At 51.9% G+C, this 10,621-nt stretch overlaps 1 protein-coding gene across 4 annotated transcripts; it reads right to left on the bottom strand.

Annotated features, from left to right (window-relative positions):
* Nucleotides 1–1,861: 1,861 nt before the first annotated feature.
* Nucleotides 1,862–10,615, bottom strand: ZADH2 (zinc binding alcohol dehydrogenase domain containing 2). Of its 4 annotated transcripts, XM_023534801.1 has the most exons (3): nt 10,309–10,410; nt 5,166–5,248; nt 1,862–4,036 (listed from the first exon to the last, which is right to left on the bottom strand). In XM_023534801.1, exon 3 carries the CDS (start codon nt 3,874–3,876, stop codon nt 3,112–3,114), a length of 765 nt encoding a protein of 254 aa, XP_023390569.1. In that variant the 5' UTR covers nt 3,877–4,036; nt 5,166–5,248; nt 10,309–10,410; the 3' UTR covers nt 1,862–3,111. The 4 variants fall into 4 exon arrangements, with proteins under 4 accessions (XP_023390569.1, XP_011365641.1, XP_023390570.1 ...); XM_011367339.1 differs by lacking the exon at nt 5,166–5,248 and having other exon boundaries at nt 10,309–10,615; XM_023534802.1 differs by lacking the exons at nt 5,166–5,248; nt 10,309–10,410 and adding an exon at nt 9,867–10,283.
* Between the last annotated feature and the right edge of the window lie 6 nt (nt 10,616–10,621).

Genomic DNA, 10,621 nt, shown 5'->3' on the forward strand with positions numbered 1-10,621 from the left:
CCAGAACAGGAAGCCAGAAAAGCGGGTCCCTCCGGCAGGCGGGCATGTGTCTTAAGTGATGTCATCTGTCGGGTTTCAGCCTCTCGTGTGGCGAACGCGAAACGCAGATCTGTGTGGCGCCGAGGACTTTATACCGTCGTTAGCTGGAATGTTCCCGCGGTCCATAGCGCGGGGCTTCCATTTTAATAAGCAGCAGCTCCTTGTGACTGCGCTTTCGTTAGAGAAACACCGGATGTAATACTAATGACCATTTATGGACGCGCATCCTACCCGCGAGAAACTCCTTTCCGAGGAAACCACGTAACGGGAATTTATAGAACATATCATGCAAAACTTCTGGGTCGCTGCTTTGGCAAACTACTCCGGTTTATTTATTTTTTTAATGCTGAAATCAGTCAACAGCGGAAGTCATCACCAAAGAGATCCGAGTCGACATTGTTGGTACTTTTCTGCAGGCAAAACAAATCTGCAGTCGCAGGGGAATGGTCGCGAGGAGGTGGGACTTCCTCCCTTCTTGGCACACTTACCAGCCAAGCCCCTCCATCTGCCCAGCCGGGGACCTTGAGGCTGACATGCAGAGAAGGCCACCCTGAGAACCGAGAAATAATTCACCCAGACCGGCCCCATCTCTAAAACAAAGACTGACAATCGCCCTGAATTATGGCTGTACTTTTTGTGATATGTAATACAGTTCAGAAGAAAGGTGTTGAGAGCATCTCACCATTTCACCTCCCATTAGAGGCTGGTCTTGCACGGTCATCCCAGAAGACACTGCTGCTGAACTGTGACCCTCAATTTACAAATCATTTTTCAGAAGAATAGAAAAAAAAACGTTTAAACATATTTTTGGCATTATCTGAATGGGCGGAATCTTTCATACTTGTTTCCTAAGAGTAAATGAAAACAGCATGCACTGTAGAGTCCCTTAGTTCGGGGAACGAGAGAGCATGAGGGTTTCGGATTATATTTGATTTCAAACCTGGGCATTGGAATTTTTTTTTTTTTTAACATAGCTGAATTTAGTGTATTCCTTCAAAACACAATAAATTCCTATTCTGTAGCTTAAGGGATCCATCAGTAAAAATGTTGGTCTTTCATCTTTATTACCCTCCCATTAAAATGAAAGAAACCGGTGCACTTCAGTTTAGAAGGAGCAATTTAGTTGGCAATATCCGTACCCAAGTCTTGGCAAAGGGAGAAAGTACATTATTGCTTAGATTTCCCACATCTATCTGCATAAGAAGCAACTGAGCCCATCGACATATACCATGTTAAATTTAATAGTACCCTTTGATGAGACGATTTGATTACGTCTTTCCGTTACCAGTCATTTCCCGTGCAGTTCCATTCACGGAACCTGTCCCCTCCTCCTCGTTTGTTTGTCTCTGAAAGCGAGGCGCAGCCTCTTCCCGCTCTGCTACGGCCGTTCCGTCTGAAAGGGACAGATTAATAACCGAGCCCCACGTCGGACCGGCTTCCCTTGTACCCTGCACTGGTAACCCTTTGCTATAATGAGGACACAAAGAGCCTCGCATCAGGCTGCTACCTTTCTTCATAACTCAAAAGCGTCACAGTGGCAATAGCCTCTTGTGCCATTTGTCTTTAGTGCAGTTGTGACACTTCGGCATGATCCATAATTTGGCAGCTATTTACCGTGACATTTCCCTTCAGTGCGGCCATAACATTCAGTGAAGCCATTATTTGGTCCCATTTACCATATAAATTGTATTGTTGTGCGTGCATGCTAGCAGCTACATTAGGTACCTGAAAATGAGTAAATCTTGTAAAATAGATACTAACAGCTATCGGATGTAGGATTTCCTTGTTCCTCGGACGGAAGGAAAAAAAATTAAATACGGTCTCCAAGTTTCATGGACCACCTTTAATTGTCTATATTTATTGAGCACGTGAGAGATGCGGGAACCTAAGGCTTTGAAAAGTAACATGGTGGGTTTGGCAAGGCGCCGGGGGTTTCCGTGAGGAAGGCTGTGGCGGTCTTTGGTGAGCTGGAGGTTAGGAGGCAGGTAGGTCGGCTACAGGCATGACTCACAAGACAAGGCACGTGACTCGTTACTTTCCTGTGTGACGTCAGGCGATAGGGACAAGCAGCACCTCATTCTGCCAGGACGCGGGAACAAGGTACATGGGGACGGAGGAGCAGGGGCTGCTATTCTATGGCGCCGTGATCAGAGATGAAACACGCCTTCCGCGTCTGACGGTCTCGGACAGGAAGCCAATGTATATTCTTCCGGGTCACTCTGGTCCCCGCCTGCATGGCATGTGTTTCGTCACGTGGCCCACGCTGTGGATGGGACGCACACTTGCCCCTTTGCTGGGCGAGTAGCACGTTTTTCAAGTCCCCAGATCCCTGTGATCCCCTTTCCCAAACCTGCTCTTTGTCTGTGTTACGTCTTCAGCACTGCTTTGCGTCTTGAGGGAGGAGAGCAAAGCTCCATGCCACGTGTGCCTCACGGGACGATGGTGCGCAAAGGCCACGAAATACCAGGTACTTCTTTAAGAAAGGCCTGTGTTCGCGTAATCACTTTTCTAATAATCTCACAGAATCAGTTTGGGGAGAATTCCTCGAAATTTCTATTTAGATAGTTGGCAAGTGATCTATGGAAAAAGAAGGGCCATTTTCTGAGAATACGGACTCTGAAACATGACGTTTGCTATAACCTCTATTTATTAAGTACTTATTAGCCTAAGACCAAACTCTCCCAAAGCAAAGAATTTGTGAACTATTTTCAAGACCAATTTTAAAATCTCATCAAGCTGAAGACATACTGATTTGATCAGCTCTCGCATCAGGAATTAATTTAGTTCCAGGAACAATAAAATCTGGAACGAGACTGTCCATGACCAGAGGATTGAACGTAAAGGTTTAACTCTGAGCCGTGGAGGGAAGTTTCATTCCACATTTTTTTTTTTTCAAAGGAGGGGCGACACGAGGAAAAGAGGAAAGCAAAAGAGAAACCTGTTCGTTAACACCTTACTTCTGTTTTAAGAAATATTATCTCTACTACCAACTAAAAATAAATCGATTTGAGTAATTCTGAAGCATAAGGCGCCCATTCTCTTTCTTCTTTGATTTATGTCATTGTTCTGTTTTTACAGCTTACTGTTGACAGAGTGAGGTAATTCAACTACAATTTTTCCAGTGTTTTTTCTCATGTACATATAGTCGACAGCCCGGAATATGGACTCCAGGCCGGTGAACCTGCCCTCTGCAGAGAGATCTCCCAGGTCCACCTCACAGGCTAGGTCTCCACTTGTATACATCTTAAGCAACTGGTCCATGGCCGCGCTACGCTTTGAAAAGTAATGGTTCAAAAAGAAGCCCTGGATGCTGGCAGATTTCTTTAGCAGTCTGGCTGGTAATGTTTCTGCTTTTATGGGCGAAAGGCCAGTAGGAGTTTGGTAGCCAGATATGAACCCAATGAGGATCAGGCGCCCTTTCACGGCCAAGGCATCCACAGCCAGGTCAAACATGGTCCCCCCCACAGACTCGTAGACCACGTCCACACCTTTGGGGTACTCCCGCTTGAGGACAGTGTTGATGTGTTCCGTGTTATAGTTGATGGGACGGTCACAGCCCACAGATTTCAGAAAAGCAGCCTTTTCATCAGAGGAGCAGGTTCCGATTACATGGCACTTGGCCTTCTTTGCAAGCTGCACGGCAAACTGGCCTGTCCCCCCAGCTGCTGCTGTCACCAAAACTTTTTTCCCTTCCGACAGTTCTCCGAACTCTGACAGGCTGATGTATGCAGTGGTCCCACTTACCAGCAGGGTGAGGTACTCAGGTTTCAGAGAGGGCACTGCGGTTGCTATGCTGGCAGGAACCACTGTGTACTCAGCAAAAGAGCCAGGTGCCATGTAAGCCACAGACTGGCCAACTGTGTATTTGGCACTGGCAGAGAGGCCTAAGGCGACCACCTCTCCCACACCTTCGAAACCTATGTCAAAGGGGATCTTGACGGACGGGTCATATCGGCCAGCTGTGTAGTTGATGTCAGATGCATTAACACCAACAAATCTAGAAGAAAACAAACAAAATATTCAGATGTTTCCTTTGTTAAGGCCTTTGTTAAGTCCACTTAAAAAATCACCCTAATTCCAGTGACTGGAGGGCTGGCTAAGGTACATATTCTGATAGAATTTGAAAAAAACCAGCCGTGATACTCAGTTAAAAAAAAAAAAAAAAGAAAGAAAAAGAAATTAAGTATTAGTTCAACAGCGATTTGCAATCAGTTTTGCAATATTTTTTTATCAGTTTATGAATAACTTCAATCACTTTAAACACTGAATTATTTATCCCACGTGCCATTTATTTCCCTCCTCTTTCATTCAAAAGGACAAATAAACCAAAAAAAAAAAAAAAAAAGGAAAAAGAAAAGTAAGGAAACCCTCGTACACAAACTTCACTGCAGCTATGAGTTGGAAATTAATTGGCCTCTTAACAAAGACGTTAAAAACAACAGTGGGATAAAATATATTCAAAGAAGTAGACTTGTATTGATTTTGGCAACAATTTAACACTTCGGATAATAATAGTAATGACAATGATATTATTAAAGATTGATGCAATGTGCAAGGTCACTGGTTGTTACATGTCACCGCAGGGGTCGTTTGAAACATTGTTAGCGTGGCTGCAGCAAATTTTCTTTCTGATGTAACAACGTCCAGTGTGAAAATATGCACTTTGATTAATTGAACAAAAATTGTCTCAGAAGGGTACAAAGATTTTATGGAACATTCAACATTTTACAGTCCTTTTCAGATGAAAATGAAAGCAAATCGTCACTATATTTTTCCTCAACAAGAAGCAGAGACATGAGTTGATTAATACCAGATGATTATTTTCACTTTGGTATCCAGAGTCGATTTAATTGCAAGGCCAGTCTTTTTACCAGCTTTTTTTCATCTCAGTATACCTCATAACAAAAATATCCCGATACATAAGGGAAAAAGAGCCATCTACAAAGACTGTCAGGAGGTGGCTTAGACACATAATGCAGGACCCTAAAAATGTCATTTCCACCTGTAATGAAATGAAAAGATGGTGGTATCTGATGGCAGGACGAAAGCTGGTAAGTAGGTCATTTTAAAATAATTCACTTTTAATCTGATTTAAGAAACCAAAAGTGCCCTGTGCAAGGACCGACCTCCACTGCAGCACAGGTAACACCTCGCACTTAGAAATGTTCCCTGATGATGATGCCCGGACGGCCAGGATACTGACAGCTCCCTACGCATAGCAGAAATAAGAAAGCAGGAGACCATTCTTTAGAGCATGTCAAGCTGCTTTCAGAAGTCGGCATACCACACAGCCCCCACGACAGAGGCAGAATTCCACACCCATAAACGATCCGCAACAGCGAGGAGGAGGAGATGGTTTTTGCTGGTTTCTCATGTGGCATTTAATGCCAAGATGGTTGCATTCTATTTTTCTTTTTGGGGGGTGGGGGGTGGGGAGGTGCTATCTATTCTTAAATTTTCCCCATCTTTAAGGCCTGGTCTTTTTAAAAAGGGCCAGCTGCCTGAAAACAGTCTCCCTGGACTGCCCAGGAGACGAGCCGGGAAGACCCAGCTGCAGCGCCTCTTGGTGACTCTGCCTGGGATGTGAAGTAAACTCCAGGAAGGCGTCTGTGGGGTGGAAGTGACCTCAGGGTTGCTTTAGAGGTGGGGGGCTGGGGCCCCCACAATTAACCCTTCCCGAGCCCCTCCAGCTTTGTCCCCTGTGGCGTTTCTGCAGTCCCAACTGGAGAGGCAGCCGTTCCTCTGAGGAGGGTGGGGGGAGGGCGCCTTGGACTCAGAGGGATACTGGGTGGCAGCAGGCCCCTAGGGTCCCCCTACCTCGTACGGCGCGCTCTGGGGGGGCCCTCGAGCAGGAAAGCTCTGCTGGAGGAAACCGCAGTCTAGCTCGCCCCCGCCCCCGCCCCAAGTTGTGGTTTGCCACTACCCAGGGACAGGTGGGAGGCTGAGCAGGGCACACACGCTGGGAGGAAAGCTAGGGAGAGGGCGCTCCCGCCAGAGGGGACAGCAAGGGCCAAGTGTGTGTACAGGGGAGGAGGGGGAGTGGGCCCTGCTGGGAAGGGGGGTGGCTGCAGCCGACCAGCGGCGGCTTGAGTTTACCGTGGGGGCTTTGCTTAAAAAACCAAGTCGCCCTGCGGCTGAGCGGGGCAAACGCTGCGCAGCACCCGGAGATCCGCAGGCCGCTGCGCGCCCCGTCCAGGCTGCGTCCAGAATCGGTCTCCGTCTCCCCCGCGGGGCGCCAGAGGTCCGCGCTTCCGGGACCGTCTCCCTCGGAAGTGTCCGGCCTCCGCCGACCGTCCGACCCTCTGGCCCCGAGGCCTCTCCACGGCCACCAGCGAGAGGCGCCCCCAGTGTCCCAGACTCCCCGAGCGGCCTGGAGCTGCGCGGGCCGCGCTGGGGTGAGGGGCCGGCGCGCAGGCCCGCGACCGTGACCTTGGCTTCGCTGGGCCCGGCGGGGATCGGGGCAGGCGCTCCTACCGCGGAGCGCGGGCTCAGGGGCGGTCAAGTTCTGGGCGAGCCAGAGCACGCAGCGCGCCAGGGCGCAGTGGCCGCGGGACGGAGGCCTGCCGGCGGCCGGACCGTGACCTGGGCCTCGCAGGCGCCCCCATTTTCCATGCCACCCCAGCCCTGTCGTCCTCTAAATGGCTTGCGTCGTGGGCGAAGGAGTCTCAGGCTGGCGCCGACGGCCCACGGCTACTCGCCTGCGCGCACCTCGCCCTCCCCGGTCGCCGGGCCTCCGGGGCGGCCCCCGCCTCTCCGGGGACCTTGGTTTAGAGGCCGCGCGGCGGCCGAGGCTGGCGGGGACCTGCCGGTACCAGACGCGCCTTCCAAGGTCCTTACCTGGGCTTTGGGAAGAGCTGCCTGAGGGTCGGCGGCCCGCGCCCTCCGCTCCACCAAGGGCAAGTTCAAGAGCGGCAGGCGCCACGGGAGAGGGGCCCGCGTCCGGGAGCGGCGGGCAGGAGGCGCGATCGAGAGGAGAGAAGAGAGATCCGCCGGGAAAGGCGGGCGCGCTCGGAGGCCCCCCACGTGCCCCCTTTAATTTAAAATATGTGCTTTTAATGAGTGCAGGGTTCCGGCGGCCCGACGGCAGGACCCGCAGGAAAAAAAATGGGACACGGCAGGCGCTCCCCCAGTATAGACCCTTCTAGAGTCGCCCCGTTTATTTATATTAAAAAGTGCTGAACCCCTTCGTCATGTTTATCGTGAAACAGGGCAGTCCTGTGTGCTGGGGGGAGGGCGGGGGACTCTTTCTCTCGACAAAACCCAACGGGAAGACTCTAGTCTCGAGCAAAAGCCTCCAATGCTGGGAGACAAAGTGGTCCAAACCAGACCCACCTTTCAAAAAAGAAGAAAAGAAAGAGAGAAAGAAAAAACATTTCGGCCTGGAGAGTCCACAGGAATCCTATTTCCCTCCTGTGAGCGAGAGCCCGTTCATCAAAGGCGCCTTCCCCACCCCCCCTTCGCCAGCCTCGCAAACTCTTCGCTCCATTATCTCACACGCGAGCAGAAAATCGTTAGAAATATTTGGAAACGAAATAATGTGTCACTGTGGTACGAAGGTGGCTAAAAATAGCATGCAAACCGACTTCCCAGAGGGCGTCTCTCTCCCTTCTTTTTCTTTTCTGAGGGCTGGCCATCGAGGGGGACGGTGAAGCCGCCCTCGGATGTAGGAAACAGGATAAAGGGACGTCAACTGTATGTCCTATGGAGATCCTCTGTGGCCCTCCTCACACCTTTCCTAAATGGCAAACTTGATGATTCTCATCGATGTCGAGCTTAAAAGCCCTTCTCTTCCTTGTGAATAAAGAAGTTGTATTTTCTGTAAAGATGGCATGAGATGTGCAAATGGTTCAAGGGAAAGAAAAAGTCAGACCTCCAAACACCTTTCCAAATAAGTGGATTCGGGCTCAATCCATTCATTCCAGAGCAGATTTTATCGTGATAAAAATGAGAAGCGCTTGCATAAAATTTTCATGCAATCAACACTGTTCAGGGGAGATTTGGTCTAGGATTGAAATGAACCAGCAGTGAATTTTTAAGTCTCTATTCTTAAAAAGAAAGTCGGTGAGATGCTGCCTCCACTGATACTGTATGCACGAATAAAGGGTCTTCGTACAGTTGGCGGTGGGAGCAGATTTTCCAACGGAGTAGGGAAGGGGGGAGGCTGAGGTTCCGCCCCTTCCCCACACGCAGAAAACTGGCTCCACTCTCTTTCTGTTGCGGGCTTCGAGGTAGAATTTAGAGGTCAAGTTGTACGTATAAATATATTATGTATAGGAAAGGGATTCTTGGCATAGGTGGAGAGAAAAGGCAGGGAACTTAAAACAACCCAAACTGATGAGCTGCAAACAGGGGGGGCCGGCGCTCTCAGGCTCTGACCACCGAATTCGGGGACCCACCCCGGTGACGCAGCGCGGGGAGCGCCCGGGCACCGGGAGGGGTAGGGGGAAGGAAGGGGCGACAGGGAGCGTGAAGGGAGAGGAGTCGCAGGAGGTGAGTGGGCACCCGAGCGGCAGAGAGGCCGGGGGAGCAGGCGCCGCCGGGTGGGAGCAGCCTCCCCAGAGGGCGCCGGCGGGTGGTCCCAGCTCGCTGCAGCCGGTAGTGCCGACCTCACACCTTATCCGCCTGCCCCGCTCAGCCGCCCCTTCCCCACCGAACGCCCTGTTCCTAAAAGGGCTTTTAGTCAAGCTGTTGTTGGTGTTTACTTCAGTGATCACCGGGTACTTAATCAGAAAAAGGCAAAATAAATAAATAAATAAATAAATAAATAAATAAATAAATAAATAAATAAATAAATAAATAAAAAAAAATAAAAATAAATAAAAGCCCAAGTGAAACTTTTCGCCTGTTAAAGTCTTTTGCAGGCTTCTCAGGTTGGGTCTCATCTCAACTTCTAGCCAGTCACTCGTGTGTTTTGCATGTTCTGCGTGAAACACACACAAGCCCTTCTTTTTAACTAGGCAGGACGCATTCCTCACGTCAAAGCCCTTAACCTCTCATTCCACAATGAAGAAATCCTCCGAAGCCGTTTCCACCGCTGCGAACTTTGAAAAGGACACACACTCCGCCCTGTAAGGCGCCCCCTCCCCAGCCTCACTCCGCCGCACCCGTGGATTACTCAATTTTTACTTTTCCAACAGGTCTCCAAAAGTTTTGATCAGAATTCTTCAGCCTTACAGTCTCGTTTGGAAGGCTGCTAAGAATCTCCAAACCCACGGGTTAAGCGTGGCGTCAAGCTACTCGGGTAGGGCACGGACTGTCCTTCGTCCTTGCCGAGGATTCCGTACTTTCTGGCTGACCACAATTTACGACATAGTTACGGCCAGTCCGTTCTCCTCCCTTCCGTAGTGCTCACCCTGAAACAAACAACAGCGTACCCCTACGCGTGGGACAGGGCCGGCGGGGAGCCCTGCTCGTGCGCAGGCAACCGAGGCGACCGGGACGCCCCGCCCGCAGGTCTGGCAGCGAGGGGACCCCAGCCGAGACCCGGGGGTCCGGCTCCCGCAGAGTGAAGTCCCTTTCCTTCCTGTTGCTTCGCCAGTTACCAAAGAGTAGCAGGCAGAAGCGCATTAAGGTGAGGACTGTGGGGGCGGAAAAGACAGTCAGAGGTCAGGCGACGACCCGAGCGTCCCCAGAGGTGTGCAGAACATCAGAGCAAATGCAGCCATGCCTCCACCCCGGCCTTGGCCCAGCCGTCCTGGACGCGCGCCGCGCGCCTGTCGTTACGCTCTGGGGGCACAGACAACGGTCACACAGCACTGACAACACGCGGACGACACCGGCGAGGTGCACACCAACACACTCAACGACACTGCGAGGCGGCTGCCAACCTGGAGCGGACAGGAAAAGCCGGCCGGGCTCCCGGCCTTCTTCCTCCAAAGCACGTTACCCAAACGTCGCAGTTTGTGTCCAGACTGTTCCTGCTCCACCCTAAAGACTATGTGAACGCAGCAGCCCTGGATGCGCGCGGGTGGGCCGGGAGGGAAGCCTCGGCTTCTGGGTCCCGTCGGTTTTATTTCGGGAGCGGGAGGGGGAGGAGGGAGGGCTGCGGGAGGGGAGGGGAATCCCAAATTAAAATAACCCTCAGTTATGAGGATGTTCAGTGGCATCGGATATTCAAATCAGCAACAGTCACATCACATTCGCCTTCGCCAGATGGCGGCGGGTTCAACTTCCCAGGATCTCGCCAAGTCAGGCTGTGCGCCCGAACGCGCCCCGGGGTGTCAGGACCCAGGCGGCGGGGCCGGGGCGGGGGGCGCGCGCCGGGCTCACCGGTTTCGGACGAGGAGGTCTCCATCCCCGGGGAGTGGCACCGGGCAGTCCCGGCGAAGGGTGACTGCCTCGCGGAAGTTGGGGCTTAGCCGGGTCACCACCAGCTTCTGCATGGCGCAGGGGATGGCGGAGCCCTGGAAGTCCAGGAAGTGGCGGGCGTACGACATGTCCACGATGGCTCGGGCCCCGGCGAGCGCCAATCGCAGCATAGCCCGCGCCTCCACCCGCTTTTTGCGCTGCGGCAGGCTAAGGTCGCGCCCAGCCCGGGCCTCCAGGCTCGGCTCCGCGCGGCGCGGGCGGGCGGGAGGGCGGA

This window comes from Pteropus vampyrus, unplaced genomic scaffold (genome assembly GCF_000151845.1).
Source record: "Pteropus vampyrus isolate Shadow unplaced genomic scaffold, Pvam_2.0 Scaffold132, whole genome shotgun sequence".
Lineage (NCBI taxonomy): Eukaryota > Metazoa > Chordata > Mammalia > Chiroptera > Pteropodidae > Pteropus > Pteropus vampyrus.

Excerpts from the sequence above, each read along its gene's own strand:
- ZADH2 (XM_011367339.1), bottom strand. The coding sequence starts at position 10,517 with ATGCTGCGATTGGCGCTCGCCGGGGCCCGAGCCATCGTGGACATGTCG. Across the intron at positions 4,037-10,308 it reads GACCTCCTCGTCCGAAACCG|ATTTGTTGGTGTTAATGCAT; the intron begins GTGAGCCCGGCG and ends GTTTTCTTCTAG.